Source organism: Oncorhynchus kisutch, linkage group LG30, assembly GCF_002021735.2.
Source record: "Oncorhynchus kisutch isolate 150728-3 linkage group LG30, Okis_V2, whole genome shotgun sequence".
NCBI classification, from domain to species: Eukaryota; Metazoa; Chordata; class Actinopteri; order Salmoniformes; family Salmonidae; genus Oncorhynchus; species Oncorhynchus kisutch.
The window spans coordinates 42,619,326-42,645,766 of NC_034203.2; the positions used below are offsets into that span (position 1 = coordinate 42,619,326).

The 26,441-nt window shown below is 44.8% G+C and overlaps 1 protein-coding gene across 2 annotated transcripts in view; it reads left to right on the top strand.

The window, feature by feature from the left end:
* The first annotated feature begins 834 nt into the window (after positions 1 to 834).
* The window catches only part of LOC109874794 (1-phosphatidylinositol 4,5-bisphosphate phosphodiesterase delta-1), a 48,939-nt gene continuing 23,332 nt past the window's right edge, over positions 835 to 26,441 (top strand). The window contains exons 1-3 of one of the 2 annotated variants that reach the window (XM_031809870.1): positions 835 to 1,060; positions 7,635 to 7,793; positions 25,913 to 26,019. In XM_031809870.1, coding sequence (XP_031665730.1) covers positions 961 to 1,060; positions 7,635 to 7,793; positions 25,913 to 26,019 — 366 coding nt within the window. In that variant the 5' untranslated portion in view covers positions 835 to 960. Of the gene's footprint in view, positions 1,061 to 7,634; positions 7,794 to 25,626; positions 25,726 to 25,912; positions 26,020 to 26,441 lie in introns of those variants that run through there. The other variant, XM_031809871.1, reaches the window with a different exon arrangement.

The window sequence follows — 26,441 nt, forward strand, 5'->3', positions numbered from 1 at the left end:
TCACTTTCTGGTTTCCATATGATACTCACCAATATTCCCCATTCAATGGTATGAGGTTTACAGTAGCTGCTGGCAGGGTTATAACTTCATTTTGCACAACAAAACAGTAAGACATTTCATAATTGTAAGGAGATGACGAAATACCCTGCAATGATGGCGGTTATATCCTTTTCATACAATCTAGCCTTTTGGGGGCCCAACGTGAAATTTGTTTGGGAGGCCCCCACCTCGCGGCAAAATATTTTACTGCTGCAAATCTAACTGGTAAATTGAGACCCAACTGATTCCGCAAATGCCTGGAACCGGCCCTGCACACAATGTCTTCTAGAATCTCACCGCAAGAGGGCAATCTAGTCTTATTATCAATATCATCCAAGTACCTCTGTCTCAGGCAAAGTAAGGTAAGGTAAGGCAGGCTATCCATAATGAAAATAATCACATTTGGCAGATGCCATCTCTTATAGTATGACTCCTATAAATAGTACGCCATCATTCATGATATTGATCATAAACATCTGTCCAATAGCCACTGTCCTTATGAATGATGGCATAGGGCTACTTAGTATACTAGACACTTTGGTTAAAATTATGCTGATTTAAACCGAGCATAACCATCTAATAGCATATGCAGCCAGCATCAGGACAGTAACACAGTGGCATTTTTTTATTGTGTTTTTTTTTTTTTATGATAGTGTACTGTACACGCAGTGAAACCGCGAAAACACGTAACAGATGCTTTCTCCTTACCGTAACCAGCATTTGCCTATCGCTTTACTGAGGAGTGGAGTTGACTGTAAAATGATTAGTGAACTTTTACCCTTGAGTAGTACACGCCCTTTAAGAAAGATCCTTTCAAAACGCCAAGCACGAATAGTATTCTCGCTGACAAGACACTTTTGTTTTGTAACAACGGATACTATTTGTAACAACGGATACTATTTGAAAGGAATTGAAGTCACAATGCAATGTATACAAAGGCAGCCCAAACGCACCAGATCCGAGGAATTACTTCATAATGAAAAAAGCAAGAAGGTTACGCGTTTAAATGTGAAACTGTTGGGTAAGTTTACTTATCTAACCCACGGGAACACCTGTGATATTGTAAGATGTTGTGTCAACCATTTGACAGCTGTTTCTACCTGCGACTGTAGCCAACATATACTGTGACACATGATCACTAGGTCACCTAATAGGCATAGCACTTCCAATGCCTATATGGAGGCAGTAGTACCTGGGATCAGCTGGCACGACTTTCACTATTGACACCTTTTTAAGTCTTTCTATCACGTAAAAAGGCTCAGAGTATCTAACATTCAAAAGCACTATCCCTACACTATCTAAATTCAATAGTACTCTTTCCATACTCCCTACAGTTATATAGTATTGTAGCGACCCTGGTGTATATGTGCGGATATCGACTCTGCCACTGAAGCATGGTTTTGTGGCACAGTCGATTTTCGCGTGGCTATGGACCAGATGGTTGAGGGCTCGGGCCGCACTCTTTGCCTGTTTCATTACACTGAAGCAAGATTTGTGGGGTTTTTTCTCATATTTTTTGATGGATTCGTCAAGGCTGTTATGTTTAAGTAATACATTACAAAACAAGCTCAAGTGGCGGAAGTCGATACCCGCGATTATACACCAGGGTCGCTAAAGTATTTAATACGATTATATAGCTCACGCTTTTGACGAGGCCACACAAAAATGCTTTATAACTAATGATTAGTAAATGGTTTTATAAGGACCTATATTACACATATTATGGTTGGAGTACATTATTAATAAATGGTTTATAAGGACCTATATTACACATATTATGGTTGGAGTACATTATTAATAAATGGTTTATAAGGACCTATATTACACATATTATGGTTGGAGTACATTATTAATAAATGGTTTATAAGGACCTATATTACACATATTATGGTTGGAGTACATTATTAATAAATGGTTTATAAGGACCTATATTACACATATTATGGTTGGAGTACATTATTAATAAATGGTTTATAAGGACCTATATTACACATATTATGGTTGGAGTACATTATTAATAAATGGTTTATAAGGACCTATATTACACATATTATGGTTGGAGTACATTATTAATAAATGGTTTATAAGGACCTATATTACACATATTATGGTTGGAGTACATTATTAATAAATGGTTTATAAGGACCTATATTACACATATTATGGTTGGAGTACATTATTAATAAATGGTTTATAAGGACCTATATTACACATATTATGGTTGGAGTACATTATTAATAAATGGTTTATAAGGACCTATATTACACATATTATGGTTGGAGTACATTATTAATAAATGGTTTATAAGGACCTATATTACACATATTATGGTTGGAGTACATTATTAATAAATGGTTTATAAGGACCTATATTACACATATTATGGTTGGAGTACATTATTAATAAATGGTTTATAAGGACCTATATTACACATATTATGGTTGGAGTACATTATTAATAAATGGTTTATAAGGACCTATATTACACATATTATGGTTGGAGTACATTATTAATAAATGGTTTATAAGGACCTATATTACACATATTATGGTTGGAGTACATTATTAATAAATGGTTTATAAGGACCTATATTACACATATTATGGTTGGAGTACATTATTAATAAATGGTTTATAAGGACCTATATTACACATATTATGGTTGGAGTACATTATTAATAAATGGTTTATAAGGACCTATATTACACATATTATGGTTGGAGTACATTATTAATAAATGGTTTATAAGGACCTATATTACACATATTATGGTTGGAGTACATTATTAATAAATGGTTTATAAGGACCTATATTACACATATTATGGTTGGAGTACATTATTAATAAATGGTTTATAAGGACCTATATTACACATATTATGGTTGGAGTACATTATTAATAAATGGTTTATAAGGACCTATATTACACATATTATGGTTGGAGTACATTATTAATAAATGGTTTATAAGGACCTATATTACACATATTATGGTTGGAGTACATTATTAATAAATGGTTTATAAGGACCTATATTACACATATTATGGTTGGAGTACATTATTAATAAATGGTTTATAAGGACCTATATTACACATATTATGGTTGGAGTACATTATTAATAAATGACAAATGCTTTATTTCGTGCCCCAGAATATACAAACGGTCAACATCAGTGACAATTATATCTATTTAGTTAAATCTGGTGTGTCTGGGGGCCATGATGTGGAGTAACTTAAACAAACCTAAAGCAACTAAAAACGTGAAGATCTGAACACTGGAAGCTCACTATAACCATTTTGAATGAGGTTAGGGGACAGACTGGTCCAACTCAAGGTGTCATGAGTAAAAATACACATTACACCCCCCCCCCCAACATGAAATATTATCACATGACCCTCCCCTTGTACTGTATAGAATTAAACCAAAATCATGCTTACGACCAAAAGGAAGTACAGCAACCTTGTGTTTATTTAACTAGGCAAGTCAGTTAAGAACAAATTATGTTTTACAATGATGACCTAGGAACATTGGGTGTTAACCCAATGAGGACCTAGAACCTTTACCTTGTCAGCTTGGGGATTTGATCTTAGCAACCTTTCAGGTTACTGGCCCAACGCTCTAACCACTAGACTACCTGCTGCCCCAGCAATGTTTATAAATGTTTATATAACGACTTTGCCACTTCAGCATGCTTTTGTGGCACAGTTGATGCCACACAGGGCTCAAGGCCAGAAGGTTAAGGGTTCACCGACCACCACAGACGAGCTCACTCTCCCTGCCTGTTTCATTACTCTACAATCAGAGCCGCCTGCAGACAACGATCAGCTAGGGGGAAATCAGATTTTCTACATTTTGATGCCATATTTATAATTATATAAAATATATGCAACGAATTCTCCACCAACAGGTTACTATTCCAATACACCACACAACCAATAAACAAAGCTTAGAAACATAAGGCACTTCAAAATCATGGTTTGTGTTTTCAACACCACAATAAACAGACTATGTCAATGTTGACAAACAGAGAATACCTCCTTACCAATATCAAAGACTGGTCTTGACAATATCAGGAGTTCATCAAACATGTTGGTGTTTTGTAACAGTTGGCCTCTTTCCATTCATCAATTGGCTGCTGCACATGTTTGGATTGATTGATGGATTTGATTTGATTTGATTTGTCAGTCGAAAATAATACATATGTGACCGACCACCTTGATTCAGTCTTATGTAGCAAAATTTGAAATTGTGTTTATTTTAATTGTTTATGTTGAATAAAAGCAGAGACACAGAGCTACAACATGGTATATTATACACTGCATTTGAGGAACAATGGGAAAATAATTCTGCTTTGAAAGTTGATCAACTTGTAACCTCACCTTTGAGAAAATGGCCTTTTGGTTTTTGCCATCTACTGGAGAGCTCTTTGTCTACACCCATTCAGCTAGCTAGCTAACAGTACACACTCACTTGAAATGAAAATACTTTATGGCAAAATTAGAAACATGTCATATCTGAAAATGAAGCTAGCTAGACTATCTTACTCGTGGTCTGAAATCGAAGTAGATAGCCAATAGCGAATTTACCAGCTATGTCTATCAACAGTTGTCGCAGTGACATGCTATTGAAATGGATACCTCCACATGTCCCGTAGATATGTAGCTAGCTAGCTAGTTAAACAATGAACCATAATCCCAACTCACGACAATACTACCCTGTATGAATCTGCAGGTAGCTAACCAACCAGGTTCAATGTTAGCTAGCTAACATTAGGCTATAACTAGCCAAGCAAATAGCAGTGGTGGAAAAAGTACCCAATTATCATACTTGAGTCAAAGTTAAAGATACCTTAAAAGAAAAGGACTCAAGTAGAAGGGAAAGTCATCCAGTAAATACTACTTTAATAAAAGTATTTGGTTTTAAATGTATCAAAAAATAGAACTATAAATCATTTAACATTTCTGTCACGCCTGCTTCCGCTCCCCCGCAGGCTACCCATCATTACGCACACCTGTCACCATCTGTAATGAACACGATGGGAGACAGAGAGCTGGTTTCAAGCGTAGGGCGCAGCAGGTGTTTATTTGTAAAGGACCACAGGAGGCGGCAGGTAGCTGGGTCCAGGGGCAGGCAGAAGGTCATACACAGGAGGAGGCAGGTAGCTGGGTCCAGGGGCAGGCAGAAGGTCATACACAGGAGGAGGCAGGTAGCTGGGTCCAGGGGCAGGCAGAAGGTCATACACAGGAGGAGGCAGGTAGCTGGGTCCAGGGGCAGGCAGAAGGTCAATAATGACATACAGATGTGTGAACAGGTGATCAGAATTCAGGTGATTGGGATCTGGAGAGTGAGCTGCGTTCAGGTGTTTGAGAGTGTGAGATGGAAGGAGACGTTACACCATCATTACACGGATCAGCGCAATATTAGACTCAGTTGGACCCCTTCACTTTGATGATTTCCCCTTCAATATTTGTCTGTTCCTCACATTTTTGGACTCACCTTGTTGTGCTGTGCTTACTTGAACAGGAAGGTGGGGCGGCGGTCCCTCGTAAGTAAATTTTGTCATCAAAGTCTGGCTTTCTCTGGATTTATGGTGCTTTACAACATTGGAACACAGGAGTGATGGTTGCTGATAATGGGCCTCTGTACGCCTATGTAGATATTGCAAGAATAAAAAGATCTGCCGTTTCCAGATACAATGGCCATGTCACGTTCTGACCTTAGTTCTTTTATTATGTCTTTGTTTCAGCATGGTCAGGGCGTGAGTTGGGTGGGTTGTCTATGTTTGTTTTTCTATAATTTGGGATTTTCTATAATTCGGCCTGGTATGGTTCTCAATCAGAGGCAGCTGTCAATCGTTGTCCCTGATTGAGAATCATACTTAGGTAGCCTGGTTGTCCCTGATTGAGAATCATACTTAGGTAGCCTGGTTGTCCCTGATTGAGAATCATACTTAGGCAGCCTGGTTTCACTTTTGAGTTGTGGGTGTTTATTTCCTGTTTAGTGTTTTTTCATTCACCTTACGGGACTGTTCGTTTGTCGTTTGTTGTTTTGTTCAGTTATTTGATAAAAAACATGAACACTTACCACACTGCGCTTTGGTCCTCACCTTCTTCCACCACAGACAATCGTTACAGGCCATTACAACATTAACAATGTCTACACTGTATTTCTGATCAATTTGATGTTATTTTAATGGACCAAAAAAAATCTGCTTTTCTTTCAAAAACAAAGAACTTTCTAAGTGACCCCAAACTTTTGAACGGTAGTGTATATTTTTTTACATAGTTTGAAAACTGATATGTGACACATAGTAATGGCAAAATAACATGCAAAACAGGCAAGCCCCCCCCCCCCCCCCATATGTGACTTGTTTCAGGAAACTAAGCTTATCACGCACGTAACTACTTCACAGGAGAGGCATTTGAACGTAAACATTTATGTTTGATGAAAATAAACCCTCCCCTGTGGCCAATAAAAACCACCTTCCCTCCCCTGTGGCCAATAAAAACCACCCTCCCTCCCCTGTGGCCAATAAAAACCACCCTCCCTCCCCTGTGGCCAACAAAAACCACCCTCCCTCCCCTGTGGCCAATAAAAACCACCCTCCCTCCCCTGTGGCCAATAAAAACCACCCTCCCTCCCCTGTGGCCAATAAAAACCACCCTCCCTCCCCTGTGGCCAATAAAAACCACCCTCCCTCCCCTGTGGCCAATAAAAACCACCCTCCCTCCCCTGTGGCCATTAAAAACCACCCTGCCTCCCCTATAGCCAATAAAAACCACCCTCCCCTGTGGCCAATAAAAACCACCCTCACTCCCCTGTGGCCAACAAAAACCACCCTCCCTCACATGTGGCTTCCCCTCCCCCGTGCCAATAAAAAACGCATTCCCCTCCCCCATGCCAATAAAAAACACATTCCCCTCCCCTGTGGCCAATAAAAACCACCTTCCCCTCCCCTGTGGCCAATAAAAACCACCCTCCCCTCCCCTGTGGCCAATAAAAACCACCCTACCCTCCCTTGTGGCCAACAAAAACCACCCTCCCTCACATGTGGCTTCCCCTCCCCTGTGCCAATAAAAACCACCTTCCCCTCCCCCATGCCAATAAAAAACACATTCCCCTCCCCTGTGGCCAATAAAAACCACCCTCCCTCATCTGTGGCCAATAAAAACCACCCTCCCCTCCCCTGTGCCCAATAAAAACCACCCTCCCCTGTGGCCAATAAAAACCACCCTCCCTTCCCTATGGCCAATAAAAACCACCTTCCCCTCCCCTATGGCTAATAAAAACCACCCTACCCTCCCTTGTGGCCAATAAAACCACCCTACCCTCCCTTGTGGTCAACCTTCCCTTATTTTGGACCACCCCTCTCACCCAGTTCATTTCGATCTGTCCCTTATAGGCTCCATTATTTCTTTATATATTTTTTTATTGATCCAGCTAAGTCTTCTTCTTACAGCATCACTTTATTGTCTTGATAGTCTGTATTTTATATCTTTCCCTCCTGAGGGAGACGTGAACCTCCAATAATAACCTGCCTTTATTGCCTATACAGTAGCTACTATCCTCCTGACACTCTGTCTCTCCCGTCCTCAGGTATGGAGGGGGACACAGACCTCCAGTTCCTGCTGGTGGGTGGAGACCTTCTGAAGGTGAGATCTTCCTCCTGGAAGAAGACCCGCTTCTACAAGCTACAGGAGGACTGCCAGACCATGTGGCATGAGTCCAAGAAGACCTTCAAGTTCAACCAGACCTGTGAGTGCTGTCCGTGAAAACCACCATGGAGCTATCCATCCACATGTGTGTATGACTGTCCATCTCCCCGACCGTCTGTCTCTAGTGTTGGGGTGTGGTGGATAGGAGTTTGTTGGCTCTTTGTTCTGTTTTCAATGTTCTTCTATGATGTCCATTGGGAGATAAGGGTGGATTTAGGAGATAAAAAAACAGGGTTTCATCTCAGGGGGAACACTTAGAGTTGATTTAAAGAAAAACTTTTTTTGGAGGGTGGGGGGTAGATCAGCTTTAATATTGCAGATAGATTGTAGCTTCCATCAATGTAATTGTCTGCATCACTTCCAATCCCCCACATCTATGTTTTGCAAAATATATATATATATATATATATATATATATACAGTACCAGTCAAAAGTTTGGACACACCTACTCATTCAAGGTGTTTTATTTTTTATTTTTACTATATCTACAAGTGAATACATTAAAACATATGGAGTCATGTAGTAACCAAAAAAGTGTTAAACAAATCAAAATAGATTTTAGATTTTAGATTCTTCAAAGTAGCCACCCGTTGCCTTGATGACAGCTTTGCACACTCTTGGCATTCTCTCAACCAGCTTTACCTGGACTGCTTTTCCAACAGTCTTGAAGGAGTTCCCACATATGCTGAGAACTTGTTGGCTGCTTTTCCTTCACTCTGCGGTCCAACTAATCCCCAACCATCTCAATTGGGTTGAGGTAGGGTGATTGTGGAGGCCAGGTCATCAGATGCAGCACTCCATCACTCTCCTTGGTCAAGTAGCCCTTACACAGCCTGGAGGTGTGTTGGGTCATTGTCCTGTTGAAAAACAAATGATAGTCCCACTAAGTGCCTACCAGATGGGATGGCGTATTGCTGCAGAATGCTGTGGTTGCCATGCTGGTTAAGTGTGCCTTGAATTCTAAATAAATCACTGACAGTGTCACCAGCAAAGCACCCCCAAAGCTATTTCAAAATAACGCTTGATGGTTTTTGCGACTGCACTTGAAGAAATTTTCAAAGTTCTTGAAATGTTCCGTATTGACTGACCTTCATGTCTTAAAGTAATGATGGACTGTCATTTCTCTTTGCTTAATTGAGCTGTTCTTGCCATAACATGGACTTGGTCTTTTACCCAATAGGGCTATCTTCTATATACCACCCCTACCTTGTCACAACACAACTGATTGGCTCAAACGCATTACATTACGAACAAAATAAATTCCACAAATGAACTTTTATCAAGGCACACCTGTTAATTGAAATGCATTCCAGGTGACTACCTCATGAAGCTGGTTGTGAGAATGCCAAGAGTGTGCAAAGCTGTCATCAAGGCAAAGGGTGACTACCTTGAAGAATCTCAAATATAAAATATGCACCTTTTTTGGTTAGTTACTACATGATTCCATATGTGTTATTTCATAGTTTAAATGTCTTTACTATTATTCTACAAGGTAGAAAATAGTACAAATAAAGATAAACACTGGAATGAGTAGTTGTGTCCAAACTTTTGACTGGTACATACATACATACATACATACATACATACATACATATACATATATTTAAAAAATATATATTTTCCTTTATTACTTTCTAACTCTACAACCCCTCCCCTATTTAACCCCTGCTGGTGAACAATGGGAGTCCTACTACGGCTAGAGTCAGAGATGGTCAATTAGTCAGTGCACCAGTGATGCAGTGCATGGCCTTGTCATTGTCTGTCTCACAGCCACACCTTTGGCAGCCAGGTAGGTCCTTATCTCCCTGAGCCCTGAGCCCTGAGGCTGAGGTAGTTCTCAGTTAGTTCTCAGGAAGGCTAACTATATGTAATTGGCCACATCTACGACTGAGTTACTCTATCAGAAGAGCTGAGGGATTGACCAAGCCCATTCCACACACAGTCCCTGTAATTACCTTAAGGTGAAACCTATCTCCCGAGTGGTGCAGCGGTCTAAGGCACTGCATCTCAGTGCTAGAGGTGTCACTACAGACCCTCGTTAAATTCCAGGCTGTACCACAGCTGGCCGTGATTGGGAGTCCCATAGGGCGGCGCACAATTAGCCCAGCGTCGCCCAGGTTAGGCTCTGGCCGGGGTAGGCCGTCATTGTAAATAAGAATTTGTCCTTACCTGATTTGCCTAGTTAAATATAGGTCAAATAAAACCTAGTCCTCTAAGATCTACAGGAGTGGTTAGGGTAGGGAATGTTTTAGAATCCAGTCTCCTCTACCTTTACACTCAGGTCTCTCAGATAAAAAACGATTATATTTTTCTGTTATGGTAATTACTGCAATATGTACAGGTATCTAATCTGGCATTAATTTAGATGAACGAAAAATGTGGATAGTTTTTTATTTATTTTATTTAGGCCGCTAGATTTAAATACGTATACTATAATACTTAATACTGCTACTTGACATGATTTGATATTTTATTCAGCTTCATGATGTCACCTTTTTATGGGTTAAATCTTTAGGTTCACAGACCATAAAAGTCTGAGACCATAAAAGTCTGTCACCACTGAGAGTTTGATAATAACTATGGTGACAGGAGTTTATGGCTTTCTTAGTCACTCTTAGCACAGACAGGTCTCTTAAGTCAGAGAGAAATTAGTGTTTTCATTGGATAAGCAGTTTTTTTGTGTGTTTTTTTTTACAAAAAAAGGAGATAAAGAAAGAATTTGAAGGCATTTTGGGGTTTCAAGGGCCTAAGGGGTTTCAAGGGCCTAAGGGGTTTCAAGGGCCTAAGGGGTTTCAAGGGCCTAAGGGGTTTCAAGGGCCTAAGGGGTTTCAAGGGCCTAAGGGGTTTCAAGGGCCTAAGGGGTTTCAAGGGCCTAAGGGGTTTCAAGGGCCTAAGGGGTTTCAAGGGCCTAAGGGGTTTCAAGGGCCTAAGGGGTTTCCAAGGTAGCCTAAGGGGGTTCAAGGGCCTAAATCTTTTTTTTTGTATTTGATCTTTATATACTTTTGAAATGGTGTGTTTTTTTTTTGTTGTTGTCAATTCTGTAATCTTGAGTGGAAATTTCCAGAGCTGGTTTATGAGTATTTTTATAGTCTATTATATTTTATGACACAAAGCAAAGTTCACTTGAATGCAGAACATACACAGAAGACTACGGAAACAAAAGCCTCAGACAATTAGTATGTAAAGTACACACAAAACAACTTCCCATGGTAGTAGTCAATCAACGCAGAACTAGTATAAAGTAATTCCTGGTTCTAGGGAACGCCAAACCTTAACTGTCTTTTGCACGTTTCCTATGTCACTTCCTGTTGATTCAAATGATATTTCATTGCCCTTTTTCTATGTGAGTGCTTTAATCATAATAATTATACATGGGATTTATGGAGTGCTTTAATCATAATAATTATACATGGGATTTATGGAGTGCTTTAATCATAATAATTATACATGGGATTTATGGAGTGCTTTAATCATAATAATTATACATGGGATTTATGGAGTGCTTTAATCATAATAATTATACATGGGATTTATGGAGTGCTTTAATCATAATAATTTTTAATGGAACAAAAGTTATTTAAAAATATAAAAAACATGAAAAAAGGGTGTGATGAAGAGTGTGATGAAGAGTGTGATGTATCAGTATATGGAGAGGAGAGGGGTGGGTCAAGGAAGGGAAAGAGTGTGATGTATCAGTATATGGAGAGGAGAGGGGTGGGTCAAGGAAGGGAAAGAGTGTGATGTATCAGTATATGGAGAGGAGAGGGTTGGGTCAAAGAAGGGAAAGAGTGTGATGTATCAGTATATGGAGAGGAGAGGTTGGGTCAAGGAAGGGAAAGAGTGTGATGTATCAGTATATGGAGAGGAGAGGGGGTGGGTCAAGGAAGGGAAAGAGTGTGATGTATCAGTATATGGAGAGGAGAGGGGTGGGTCAAGGAAGGGAAAGAGTGTGATGTATCAGTATAATGGAGAGGAGAGGGTTGGGTCAAGGAGGGAAAGAGTGGTGATGTATCAGTATATGGAGAGGAGAGGGGTGGGTCAAGGAAGGGAAAGAGTGTGATGTATCAGTATATGGAGAGGAGAGGGTTGGGTCAAAGAAGGGAAAGAGTGTGATGTATCAGTATATGGAGAGGAGAAGGGGTGGGTCAAGGAAGGGAAAGAGTGTGATGTATCAGTAATATGGAGAGGAGAGGGTTGGGTCAAAGAAGGGAAAGAGTGTGATGTATCAGTATATGGAGAGGAGAGGGTTGGGTCAAGGAAGGGAAGAGTGTGATGTATCCAGTATATGGAGAGGAGAGGGGTGGTCAAGGGAAGGGAAAGATGTGATGTATCAGTATATGGAGAGGAGAGGGGTGGGTCAAGGAAGGGAAAGAGTGTGATGTATGCAGTACATATGGAGAGGAGAGGGGTGGGTCAAGGAAGGGAAAGAGTGTGATGTATCAGTATATGGAGAGGAGAGGGGTGGGTCAAGGAAGGGAAAGAGTGTGATGTATCAGTATATGAGAGGAGAGGGGTGGGCAGGAGGGAAGAGTGTGATGTATCAGTATGGAGGAGAGGGGTGGGTCAAGGAAGGAAGAGTGTGATGTATCAGTATATGGAGAGGAGAGGGGTGGGTCAAGGAAGGGAAAGAGTGTGATGTATCAGTATATGGAGAGGAGAGGGGTGGGTCAAGGAAGGGAAAGAGTGTGATGTATCAGTATATGGAGAGGAGAGGGGTGGGTCAAGGAAGGGAAAGAGTGTGATGTATCAGTATAATGGAGAGGAGAGGGGTGGGGTAAGGAAGGGAAAGAGTGTGATGTATCAGTATATAGAGAGGAGAGGGTTGGGTCAAGGAAGGGAAAGAGTGTGATGTATCAGTATATGGAGAGGAGAGGGGTGGGTCAAGGAAGGGAAAGAGTGTGATGTATCAGTATATGGAGAGGAGAGGGGTGGGTCAAGGAAGGGAAAGAGTGTGATGTATCAGTATATGGAGAGGAGAGGGTTGGGTCAAGGAAGGGAAGAGTGTGATGTATCAGTATATGGAGAGGAGAGGGGTGGGTCAAGGAAGGGAAAGAGTGTGATGTATCAGTATATGGAGAGGAGAGGGTTGGGTCAAAGAAGGGAAAGAGTGTGATGTACAGTATATGGAGAGGAGAGGGTTGGGTCAAGGAAGGGAAAGAGTGTGATGTATCAGTATATGGAGAGGAGAGGGGTGGGGTCAAGGAAGGGAAAGAGTGTGATGTATCAGTATATGGAGAGGAGAGGGGTGGGTCAAGGAAGGGAAAGAGTGTGATGTATCAGTATATGGAGAGGAGAGGGTTGGGTCAAGGAAGGGAAAGAGTGTGATGTATCAGTATATGGAGAGGAGAGGGGTGGGTCAAGGAAGGGAAAGAGTGTGATGTATCAGTATATGGAGAGGAGAGGGTTGGGTCAAAGAAGGGAAAGAGTGTGATGTATCAGTATATGGAGAGGAGAGGGTTGGGTCAGGAAGGGAAAGAGTGTGATGTATCAGTATATGGAGAGGAGAGGGGTGGGTCAAGGAAGGGAAAGAGTGTGATGTATCAGTATATGGAGAGGAGAGGGGTGGGTCAAGGAAGGGAAAGAGTGTGATGTATCAGTATATGGAGAGGAGAGGGGTGGGTCAAGGAAGGGAAAGAGTGTGATGTATCAGTATATGGAGAGGAGAGGGGTGGGTCAAGGAAGGGAAAGAGTGTGATGTATCAGTATATGGAGAGGAGAGGGTGGGTCAAGGAAGGGAAAGAGTGTGATGTATCAGTATATGGAGAGGAGAGGGGTGGGTCAAGGAAGGGAAAGAGTGTGATGTATCAGTATATGGAGAGGAGAGGGGTGGGGTCAAGGAAGGGAAAGAGTGTGATGTATCAGTATATGGAGAGGAGAGGGGTGGGTCAAGGAAGGGAAAGAGTGTGATGTATCAGTATATGGAGAGGAGAGGGGTGGGTCAAGGAAGGGAAAGAGCGTGTGATGTATCAGTATATGGAGAGGAGAGGGGTGGGTCAAGAAGGGAAAGAGTGTGATGTATCAGTATATGGAGAGGAGAGGGGTGGGTCAGGAAGGGAAAGAGTGGTAGTATGGAGAGGAGCGGGGTGTATGTATCAGTATATGGAGAGGAGAGGGGTGGGTCCAAGGAAGGGAAAGAGTGTGATGTATCAGTATATGGAGAGGGAGAGGGGTGGGTCAGGAAGGGAAAGAGGTGTGATGTATCAGTATATGGAGAGGAGAGGGGTGGGTGCAATGGAATGGACAGAGGTGTGTGATGTATCAGTATATGGAGAGGAGAGGGTTGGGTCAAAGGAAGGGAGAAGAGTGTGATGTCTCAGTCTATGGAGCGGAGAGGTTGGGTCAAGGAAGGGAAAGAGTGTGATGTATCAGTATATGGAGAGGAGGAGGGGTGGGTCACAGGAAGGGAAAGGTGTGATGTATCAGTATATGGAGAGGAGAGGGGTGGGTCAAGGAAGGGAAAGAGTGTGATGTATCAGTATATGGAGAGGAGAGAGGGTTGGGTCAAGGAAGGGAAAGAGTGTGATGTATCAGTATATGGAGAGGAGAGGGGTGGGTCAAGGAAGGGAAAGAGTGTGATGTATCAGTATATGGAGAGGAGAGGGGTTGGGTCAAAGAAGGGAAAGAGTGTGATGTATCAGTATATGGAGAGGAGAGGGTTGGTCAAGAGGGAAAGAGTGTGATGTATCAGTATATGGAGAGGAGAGGGGTTGGGTCAAGAAGGGAAAGAGTGTGATGTATCAGTATATGGAGAGGAGAGGGGTGGGTCAAGGAAGGGAAAGAGTGTGATGTATCAGTATATGGAGAGGAGAGGGGTGGGTCAAGGAAGGGAAAGAGTGTGATGTATCAGTATATGGAGAGGAGAGGGTGGGTCAAGGAAGGGAAAGAGTGTGATGTATCAGTATATGGAGAGGAGAGGGTTGGGTCAAGGAAGGGAAAGAGTGTGATGTATCAGTATATGGAGAGGAGAGGGTCTGGGTCAAGGATAGGGAAGAGTGTGTGTATCAGTATAGTGGAGAGGAGATGCGGGGTGGGTCAAGGAAGGGAAAGAGTGGTGATGTATCAGGTACTGAGTGGAGAGGAAGAGGGTTGGGTAAAGAAGGGAAGAGGTGATCGTTATCAGTTTATATGGAGAGGAAGAGGGGTTGGGTCAAGGAAGGGAAAGAGTGGTGATGTATTCAGTATATGGAGAGGAGAGGGGTGGGTCAAGGAAGGGAAAGGAGTGTGATGTATCAGTATATGGAGAGGAGAGGGTTGGGTCAAGGGGAAGGAAGGGCAAGAGTGGTGATGTATCAGTTATATGAGAGGAGAGGGTTTGGGTTCAAGGAAGGGAAGAGTCGTGATGTATCCAGTATATGGAGAGGAGGCGGGGTGGGTCAAGGAAGGGAAAGGTGTGATCGTATCAGTATCATGGAGCAGGAGAGGGGTCTGGGTCAAAGAAGGGAAAGAGTGTGATGTATCAGTATATGGAGAGGAGAGGGGGTGGGTCCAAGGGAAGGGAAGAGTGTGATGTATCAGTATATGGATGAGGAGAGGGTTGGGTCAAAGAAGGGAAAGAGTGTGATGTATCAGTATATGGAGAGGAGAGGGTTGGGTCAAGGAAGGGAAAGAGTGTGATGTATCCAGTTATTATGGAGAGGAGAGGGTGGGTCAAGGAAGGGAAAGAGTGTGATGTATCAGTATATGGAGAGGAGAGGGGTGGGTCAAGGAAAGGGAAAGAGTGTGATGTATCCAGTATATGGAGAGGCGCGGGGTGGGTCAAGGAATGGAGGAAAGAGTGTGATGTATCAAGTCTATTGAGAAGGAGAGGGGGCTTGGGTCAAGGCAGGGAAAGAGCTGCTGAGGTTAATCAGTATATGGAGAGGAGAGGGGTGGGTCAAGGAAGGGAAAGAGTGTTGTGATGTATCCAGATATTGGAGAGGAGAGGGGTGTGGTCAATGGAAGGGAAGAGTGTGCTGTATCAGTATATGGAGAGAGGAGAGGGGTTGGGTCAAGGAAGGGCCAAAAGAGTTGTGATGTATCAGTATATGGAGAGGAGAGGGGTGGGTCAAGGAAGGGAAAGAGTGTGATGTATCAGTATATGGAGAGGAGAGGGTTGGGTCAAAGAAGGGAAAGAGTGTGATGTATCAGTATATGGAGAGGAGAGGGTTGGGTCAAGGAAGGGAAAGAGTGTGATGTATCAGTATATGGAGAGGAGAGGGGTGGGTCAAGGAAGGGAAAGAGTGTGATGTATCAGTATATGGAGAGGAGAGGGGTGGGTCAAGGAAGGGAAAGAGTGTGATGTATCAGTATATGGAGAGGAGAGGGTTGGGTCAAGGAAGGGAAAGAGTGTGATGTATCAGTATATGGAGAGGAGAGGGGTGGGTCAAGGAAGGGAAAGAGTGTGATGTATCAGTATATGGAGAGGAGAGGGTTGGGTCAAGAAGGGAAAGAGTGTGATGTATCAGTATATGGAGAGGAGAGGGTTGGGTCAAGGAAGGGAAAGAGTGTGATGTATCAGTATATGGAGAGGAGAGGGGTGGGTCAAGGAAGGGAAAGAGTGTGATGTATCAGTATATGGAGAGGAGAGGGGTGGGTCAAGGAAGGGAAAGAGTGTGATGTATCAGTATATGGAGAGGAGAGGGTGGGTCAAGGAGGGAAAGAGTGTGATGTATCAGTATATGGAGAGGAGAGGGTTGGGTCAAGGAAGGGAAAGAGTGTGATGTATCAGTATATGGAGAGGAGAGGGGTGGGTCAAGGAAGGGAAAGAGTGTGATGTATCAGTATATGGAGAGGAGAGGGTGGGTCAAAGGAAGGGAAAGAGTGTGATGTATCAGTATATGGAGAGGAGAGGGGTGGTCAAGGAAGGGAAGAGTGTGATGTATCAGTATATGGAGAGGAGAGGGGTGGGTCAAGGAAGGGAAAGAGTGTGATGTATCAGTATATGGAGAGGAGAGGGGTGGGTCAAGGAAGGGAAAGAGTGTGATGTATCAGTATATGGAGAGGAGAGGGTTGGGTCAAGGAAGGGAAAGAGTGTGATGTATCAGTATATGGAGAGGAGAGGGGTGGGTCAAGGAAGGGAAAGAGTGTGATGTATCAGTATATGGAGAGGAGAGGGGTGGGTCAAGGAAGGGAAAGAGTGTGATGTATCAGTATATGGAGAGGAGAGGGGTGGGTCAAGGCAAGGGAAAGAGTGTGATGTATCAGTATATGGAGAGAGAGGGGTGGGTCAAGGAGGGAAAGAGGTGATGTATCAGTATATGGAGAGGAGAGGGTTGGGTCAAGGAAGGGAAAGAGTGTGATGTATCAGTATATGGAGAGGAGAGGGGTGGGTCAAGGAAGGGAAAGAGTGTGATGTATCAGTATATGGAGAGGAGAGGGGTGGGTCAAGGAAGGGAAAGAGTGTGATGTATCAGTATATGGAGAGGAGAGGGGTGGGTCAAGGAAGGGAAAGAGTGTGATGTATCAGTATATGGAGAGGAGAGGGGTGGGTCAAGGAAGGGAAAGAGTGTGATGTATCAGTATATGGAGAGGAGAGGGGTGGGTCAAGGAAGGGAAAGAGTGTGATGTATCAGTATATGGAGAGGAGAGGGGTGGGTCAAGGAAGGGAAAGAGTGTGATGTATCAGTATATGGAGAGGAGAGGGTTGGGTCAAGGAAGGGAAGAGTGTGATGTATCAGTATATGGAGAGGAGAGGGGTGGGTCAAGGAAGGGAAAGAGTGTGATGTATCAGTATATGGAGAGGAGAGGGTTGGGTCAAAGAAGGGAAAGAGTGTGATGTATCAGTATATGGAGAGGAGAGGGTTGGGTCAAGGAAGGGAAAGAGTGTGATGTATCAGTATATGGAGAGGAGAGGGTTGGGTCAAGGAAGGGAGAAAGAGTGTGATGTATCAGTATATGGAGAGGAGAGGGGTGGGTCAAGGAAGGGAAAGAGTGTGATGTATCAGTATATGGAGAGGAGAGGGTGTGGGTCAAAGAAGGGAAAGAGTGTGATGTATCAGTATATGGAGAGGAGAGGGTTGGGTCAAGAAGGGAAAGAGTGTGATGTATCAGTATATGGAGAGGAGAGGGGTGGGTCAAGGAAGGGAAAGAGTGTGATGTATCAGTATATGGAGAGGAGAGGGGTGGGTCAAGGAAGGGAAAGAGTGTGATGTATCAGTATATGGAGAGGAGAGGGTTGGGTCAAGGAAGGGAAAGAGTGTGATGTATCAGTATATGGAGAGGAGAGGGTTGGGTCAAGGAAGGGAAAGAGTGTGATGTATCAGTATATGGAGAGGAGAGGGGTGGGTCAAGGAAGGGAAAGAGTGTGATGTATCAGTATATGGAGAGGAGAGGGGTGGGGTCAAGGAAGGGAAAGAGTGTGATGTATCAGTATATGGAGAGGAAGGGTGGGTCAAGAGGGAAGAGTGTGATGTATCAGTATATGGAGAGGAGAGGGTTGGGTCAAGAAGGGAAGAGTGTGATGTATCAGTATATGGAGAGGAGAGGGGTGGGTCAAGGAAGGGAAAGAGTGTGATGTATCAGTATATGGAGAGGAGAGGGTGGGTCAAGGAAGGGAAAGAGTGTGATGTATCAGTATATGGAGAGGAGAGGGGTGGGTCAAGGAAGGGAAAGAGTGTGATGTATCAGTATATGGAGAGGAGAGGGGTGGGTCAAGGAAGGGAAAGAGTGTGATGTATCAGTATATGGAGAGGAGAGGGTGGGTCAAGGAAGGGAAAGAGTGTGATGTATCAGTATATGGAGAGGAGAGGGGTGGGTCAAGGAAGGGAAAGAGTGTGATGTATCAGTATATGGAGAGGAGAGGGGTGGGTCAAGGAAGGGAAAGAGTGTGATGTATCAGTATATGGAGAGGAGAGGGGTGGGTCAAGGAAGGGAAAGAGTGTGATGTATCAGTATATGGAGAGGAGAGGGGTGGGTCAAGGAAGGGAAAGAGTGTGATGTATCAGTATAATGGAGAGGAGAGGGGTGGGTCAAGGAAGGGAAAGAGTGTGATGTATCAGTATATGGAGAGGAGAGGGGTGGGTCAGGAAGGGAAGAGTGTGATGTATCAGTATATGGAGAGGAGAGGGTGGGTCAAGGAAGGAAAGAGTGTGATGTATCAGTATATGGAGAGGAGAGGGGTGGGTCAAGGAAGGGAAAGAGTGTGATGTATCAGTATATGGAGAGGAGAGGGGTGGGTCAAGGAAGGGAAAGAGTGTGATGTATCAGTATATAGAGAGGAGAGGGGTTGGGTCAAGGAAGGGAAAGAGTGTGATGTATCAGTATATGGAGAGGAGAGGGGTGGGTCAAGGAAGGGAAAGAGTGTGATGTATCAGTATATGGAGAGGAGAGGGGTGGGTCAAGGAAGGGAAAGAGTGTGATGTATCAGTATATGGAGAGGAGAGGGTGGTCAAGGGAAGTGTGTGAATGTATCAGTATATGGAGAGGAGAGGGTTGGTCAAGGAAGGGAAGAGTGTGATGTATCAGTATATGGAGAGAGAGGGGTTGGGTCAAGGAAGGGAAAGAGTGTGATGTATCAGTATATGGAGAGGAGAGGGTTGGGTCAAAGGAAGGGAAAGAGTGTGATGTATCAGTATATGGAGAGGGAGGGTTGGGTCAAGGAAGGGAAAGAGTGTGATGTATCAGTATATGGAGAGGAGAGGGTGGGTCAAGAAGGGAAAGAGTGTGATGTATCAGTATATGGAGAGGAGAGGGGTGGGTCAAGGAAGGGAAAGAGTGTGATGTATCAGTATATGGAGAGGAGAGGGGTTGGGTCAAGGAAGGGAAAGAGTGTGAGTATCAGTATATGGAGAGGAGAGGGTTGGGTCAAGGAAGGGAAAGAGTGTGATGTATCAGTATATGGAGAGGAGAGGGGTGGGTCAAGGAAGGGAAAGAGTGTGATGTATCAGTATATGGAGAGGAGAGGGGTGGGTCAAGGAAGGGAAAGAGTGTGATGTATCAGTATATGGAGAGGAGAGGGTTGGGTCAAGGAAGGGAAAGAGTGTGATGTATCAGTATATGGAGAGGAGAGGGTTGGGTCAAGGAAGGGAAAGAGTGTGATGTATCAGTATATGGAGAGGAGAGGGGTGGTCAGTGTGATGTATCAGTATATGGAGAGGAGAGGGTTGGGTCAAGGAAGGGAAAAGAGTGTGGATGTATCAGTATATGGAGAGGAGAAGGGGTGGGTCAAGGAAGGGAAAGAGTGTGATGTATCAGTATATGGAGAGGAGAGGTGTGGGTCAAGGAAGGGAAAGAGTGTGATGTATCAGTATATGGAGAGGAGAGGGTTGGGTCAAGGAAGGGAAAGAGTGTGATGTATCAGTATATGGAGAGGAGAGGGTGGGTTCAAGGAAGGGAAAGAGTGTGATGTATCAGTATATGGAGAGGAGAGGGTTGGGTCAAAGAAGGGAAAGAGTGTGATGTATCAGTATATGGAGAGGAGAGGGGTGGGTCAAGGAAGGGAAAGAGTGTGATGTATCAGTATATGGAGAGGAGAGGGGTTGGGTCAAAGAAGGGAAAGAGTGTGATGTATCAGTATATGGAGAGGAGAGGGTGGGTCAAGGAAGGGAAAGAGTGTGATGTATCAGTATATGGAGAGGAGAGGGGTGGGTCAAGGAAGGGAAAGAGTGTGATGTATCAGTATATGGAGAGGAGAGGGGTGGGTCAAGGAAGGGAAAGAGTGTGATGTATCAGTATATGGAGAGGAGAGGGTGGGTCAAGGAAGGGAAAGAGTGTGATGTATCAGTATATGGAGAGGAGAGGGTGGGTCAAGAAGGGAAAGAGTGTGATTGTATCAGTATATGGAGAGGAGAGGGGTGGGTCAAGGAAGGGAAAGAGTGTGATGTATCAGTATATGGAGAGGAGAGGGTGGGTCAAGGAAGGGAAAGAGTGTGATGTATCAGTATATGGAGAGGAGAGGGGTGGGTCAAGGAAGGGAAAGAGTGTGATGTATCAGTATATGGAGAGGAGAGGGGTGGGTCAAGGAAGGGAAAGAGTGTGATGTATCAGTATATGGAGAGGAGAGGGGTGGGTCAAAGGAAGGGAAAGAGTGTGATGTATCAGTATATGGAGAGGAGAGGGTTGGGTCAAAGAAGGGAAAGAGTGTGATGTATCAGTATATGGAGAGGAGAGGGGTGGGTCAAGGAAGGGAAAGAGTGTGATGTATCAGTATATGGAGAGGAGAGGGTTGGGTCAAGGAAGGGAAAGAGTGTGATGTATCAGTATATGGAGAGGAGAGGGTTGGGTCAAGGAAGGGAAAGAGTGTGATGTATCAGTATATGGAGAGGAGAGGGGTGGGTCAAGGAAGGGAAAGAGTGTGATGTATCAGTATATGGAGAGGAGAGGGGTGGGTCAAGGAAGGGAAAGAGTGTGATGTATCAGTATATGGAGAGGAGAGGGTTGGGTCAAGGAAGGGAAAGAGTGTGATGTATCAGTATATGGAGAGGAGAGGGGTGGGTCAAGGAAGGGAAAGTGTGATGTATCGTATATGGAGAGGAGAGGGTGGGTCAAGGAAGGGAAAGAGTGTGATGTATCAGTATATGGAGAGGAGAGGGGTGGGTCAAGGAAGGGAAAGAGTGTGATGTATCAGTATATGGAGAGGAGAGGGGTGGGTCAAGGAAGGGAAAGAGTGTGATGTATCAGTATATGGAGAGGAGAGGGGTGGGTCAAGGAAGGGAAAGAGTGTGATGTATCAGTATATGGAGAGGAGAGGGGTGGGTCAAGGAAGGGAAAGAGTGTGATGTATCAGTATATGGAGAGGAGAGGGGTGGGTCAAGGAAGGGAAAGAGTGTGATGTATCAGTATATGGAGAGGAGAGGGTGGGTCAAGAAGGGAAGAGTGTGATGTATCAGTATATGGAGAGGAGAGGGTTGGGTCAAGGAAGGGAAAGAGTGTGATGTATCAGTATATGGAGAGGAGAGGGTGGGTCAAGGAAGGGAAAGAGTGTGATGTATCAGTATTATGGAGAGGAAGAGGGTGGGTCAAAGAAGGGAAAGAGTGTGATGTATCAGTATATGGAGAGGAGAGGGGTGGGTCAAGGAAGGGAACAAGAGTGTGAGTATCAGTATATGGAGAGGAAGGGGTGGGTCCAAGGAAGGAAAGAGTGTGATGTATCAGTATATGGAGAGGAAGGGGTTGGGTCAAAGAAGGGAAAAGAGTGTGATGTATCAGTATATGGAGAGGAGAGGGGTGGGTCAAGGACAGGGAAAGAGTGTGATGTATCAGTATATGGAGAGGAAGAGGGTTGGGTCAAAGGAAGGGAAAGAGTGTGATGTATCAGTATATGGAGAGGAGAGGGTTGGGTCAAGGAAGGGACAACGAGTGTGATGTATCAGTATATGGAGAGGAGAGGGGTGGGTCAAGGAAGCGGAAAGAGTGTGATGTCATCAGTATATGGAGAGGAGAGGGGTGGGTCAAGGAAGGGAAAGAGTGTGATGTATCAGTATATGGAGAGGAGAGGGTTGGGTCAAAGAAGGGAAAGAGTGTGATGTATCAGTATATGGAGAGGAGAGGGGTGGGTCAAGGAAGGGAAAGAGTGTGATGTATCAGTATATGGATGAGGAGAGGGGTGGGTCAAGGAAGGGAAAGAGTGTGATGTATCAGTATATGGAGAGGAGAGGGTTGGGTCAAGGAAGGGAAAGAGTGTGATGTATCAGTATATGGAGAGGAGAGGGGTGGGTCAAGGAAGGGAAAGAGTGTGATGTATCAGTATATGGAGAGGAGAGGGGTGGGTCAAGGAAGGGAAAGAGTGTGATGTATCAGTATATGAGAGGAGAGGGTGGGTCAAGGAAGGGAAAGAGTGTGATGTTATCTATATGGAGAGGAGAGGGGGTCAAGGAGGGAAAGAGTGTGATGTATCAGTAATGGAGAGGAGAGGGTTGGGTCAAGAAGGGAAAGAGTGTGATGTATCAGTATATGGAGAGGAGAGGGTTGGGTCAAGGAAGGGAAAGAGTGTGATGTATCAGTATATGGAGAGGAGAGGGGTGGGTCAAGGAAGGGAAAGAGTGTGATGTATCAGTATATGGAGAGGAGAGGGGTGGGTCAAGGAAGGGAAAGAGTGTGATGTATCAGTATATGGAGAGGAGAGGGTTGGGTCAAGGAAGGGAAGAGTGTGATGTATCAGTATATGGAGAGGAGAGGGAGTGGTCAAGGAAGGGAAAAGAGTGTGAGTATCAGTATATGGAGAGGAGAGGGGTGGGTCAAAGAAGGGAAAGAGTGTGATGTATCAGTAATGGAGAGGAGAGGGGTGGGTCAAGGAAGGGAAAGAGTGTGATGTATCAGTATATGGAGAGGAAAGGGTGGGTCAAGGAAGGGAAAGAGTGTGATGTATCAGTATATGGAGAGGAGAGGGTGGGTCAAGGAAGGGAAAGAGTGTGATGTATCAGTATATGGAGAGGGAGAGGGGTGGGTCAAGGAAGGGAAAGAGTGTGATGTATCAGTATATGGAGAGGAGAGGGTTGGGTTCAAAGGAAGGGAAAGAGTGTGATGTATCAGTATATGGAGAGGAGAGGGTTGGGTCAAGGAAGGGAAAGAGTGTGATGTATCAGTATATGGAGAGGAGAGGGGTGGGTCAAGGAAGGGAAAGAGTGTGATGTATCAGTATATGGAGAGGAGAGGGTCAAGGAAGGGGAAGAGTGTGATGTATCAGTATAAGGAGAGGATAGGGTTGGGTCAAGGAAGGGAAAGTGTGATGTATCAGTATATGGAGAGGAGGGGTGGGTGAAGGAAAAGAGTGTGATGTATCAGTATATGGAGAGGAGAGGGTGGGTCAAGGAAGGGAAGAGTGTGATGTATCAGTATATGGAGAGGAGGTGGGGGAAGGAAGGGAAAGATGTATCAGTATATGGAGAGGAGAGGGGTGGGTCAAGGAAGGGAAAGAGTGTGATGTATCAGTATATGAGAGAGAGGGGTGGATCAAGGAAGGGAAAGAGTGTGATGTATCAGTATATGGAGAGGAGAGGGGTGGGTCAAGGAAGGGAAAGAGTGTGATGTATCAGTATATGGAGAGGAGAGGGTGGGTCAAGGAAGGGAAAGAGTGTGATGTATCAGTATATGGAGAGGATAGGGGTGGGTCAAGGAAGGGAAAGAGTGTGATGTATCAGTATATGGAGAGGAGAGGGGTGGGTCAAGGAAGGGAAAGAGTGTGATGTATCAGTATATGGAGAGGAGAGGGTTGGGTCAAAGAAGGGAAAGAGTGTGATGTCTCAGTATATGGAGAGGAGAGGGTTGGGTCACAAAGAAGGGAAAGAGTGTGATGTATCAGTATATGGCTAGGGAGAGGGGTGGGTCAAGGAAGGGAAAAGAGTGTGATGTATCCGTATATGGAGAGGAGAGGGGTGGGTTCAAGGAAGGGAAAGAGTGTGATGTATCAGTATATGGAGAGGAGAGGGGGTGGGTCAAGGACGGGAAAGAGTGTGATGATATCAGTATATGGAGAGGAGAGGGGTGGGTCAAGGAAGGGAAAGAGTGTGATGTATCAGTATATGGAGAGGAGAGGGTTGGGTCACGGAAGGGAAAGAGGTGTGACTGTATCAGTATATGGAGAGGAGAGGGTGGGTCAAAGAAGGGAAAGAGGTGGATGTATCAGTATATGGAGAGAGAGGGGTGGGGTCAAGGAAGGGAAAGACGTGTGATGTATCAGTATATGGAGAGGAGAGGGTTGGGTCAAGGAAGGGAAAGAGTGTGATGTATCAGTCTATGGCAGTGAGATGCAGCAGGGTTGTTCAAGGAAGGGAAAGAGTGTGCAATGTATCAGTATATGGAGAGGAGAGGGGTGGGTCAATGGAAGGGAAAGAGTGTGAGGTAGTCAGTATAAATGGAGAGGGAGAGGGGTGGGTCAAGGAAGGGAAAGAGTGTGATGTATCAGTATATGGAGAGGAGAGGGTTGGGATTAACATACAGACCCGGTTTAGGGTAATGGGCGGGTCTGGGGTTAGAATACAGACCCGGTTTAGGGTAAGGGGCAGGATGGGGTTAGAATAACAGACCCGGGTTTAGGGTAAGGGGTGGGATTGGGGTTAGAATACAGACCCTGTTTAGGGTAAGGGTAGGTTAAGGGTTGAGGTTAGGTGGTGCTCAGTATGGAGGAGAGAGGAGTGTCTTTTGTAGTGTATTGCATTGCTTGTGTGGGGGGGGGGGTGTCAAAGAGTTAGGGTTTTAGGAGGGACAGAAAGATGAGGGGAGCGAGTTCTAGAGCCTAGGATCAACCCTGGAGAAGACCCTGTCACTGAAACTCTGGAGAAGGCCCTGTCGCTGAAAACTCTGGAGAAGGCCTGTCGCTGAAACTCTGGAGAAGGTCCTGTCGCTGAAACTCTGGAGTAACCCTGGAGAAGACCCTGTCGCTGAAACTCTTGATCAACCCTGGAGAAGACCCTGTCGCTGAAACTCTGGAGAAGGCCCGGTCACTGAAATTCTGGAGAAACCCTGGAGAAGGCCCTGTCGCTGAAACTCTGGAGAAGGCCCTGTCGCTGAAATTCTGGAGAAACCCTGGAGTAGGCCTTGTCGCTGAAACTGTTGATCAACCCTGGAGAAGACCCTGTCGCTGAAACTCTGGAGAAGGCCCTGTCGCTGAAATTCTGGAGAAACCCTGGAGAAGGCCCTGTCGTTGAAACTCTGGAGCAACCCTGGAGAAGGCCCTGTCGCTGAAACTCTTGATCAACCCTGGAGAAGGCCCTTTCGCTGAAACTCTAGAGCTTCAACCTGAGGATGACAAGGTGGCCTGCTGTTGTGGAATAGAGTGTAGTTGGTAGTGGAGTAGAGAGGTAAGGGGGGAGGGTGGCAAGGTGGTGAAGGGTTTTGTAGATCAGAAAGAGGATGTTGTAATCCCTGCTGGGGGAGGTCTGGGCAATTTCACGGTGAAGTCTATACCTGTTGTATTCGGCGCATGTGACAAATACAATTTGATTTGATTTGACAGGGGTGATGTGCTGCCAGGACTTAATGTGGGTGAGGAGTCGGGCTGCAGAGTTCTGAACCATTGGCAGCTTATGGAGGGAGCTTGAGTTGATGCCGGAGAGTAGTGAGTTGCAGTAGTCAAGATTGGATTGGGTTGGGCAACACTGGTTCTTTGGTATTCAACACGGGTTCTTTGGTATTCAACACTGGTTCTTTGGTATTCAAAGTTGCTTTACAATATAGTCTGAGCGATCCTGTTGTAGACCATAAACCCGCCCCCTGCCTCTCCTCTTGTCTCCTCTCCTCTACAGTCTCCATTAAGGACATCTCGGCGGTGCGTGCTGGCCGTCAATCGGAGGGTCTGAGGAAGAACACAGAGGAGCCGGTGGAGGGGAGATGTTTCTCCATAATCTTCAAGGTTATTTTATATATTTTTAAACAACTCAATTTGCAGTGTATTCAATGGCATTTCAGTCAGGCTTTATTTTGTCTTACAGTATTACAGAGATGACAGTGGGTGGAGGTCAGGCAGAGATGACAGTAGGAGGAGGTCAGGCAGAGATGACAGTGGGTGGAGGTCAGGCAGAGATGACAGTGGGTGGAGGTCAGGCAGAGATGACAGTAGGAGGAGGTCAGGCAGAGATGACAGTGGGTGGAGGTCAGGCAGAGATGACAGTAGGAGGAGGTCAGGCAGAGATGACAGTGGGTGGAGGTCAAGCAGAGATGACAGTGGGTGGAGGTCAGGCAGAGATGACAGTGGGAGGAGGTCAGGCAGAGATGACAGTGGGTGGAGGTCAGGCAGAGATGACAGTGGGAGGAGGTCAGGCAGAGATGACAGTG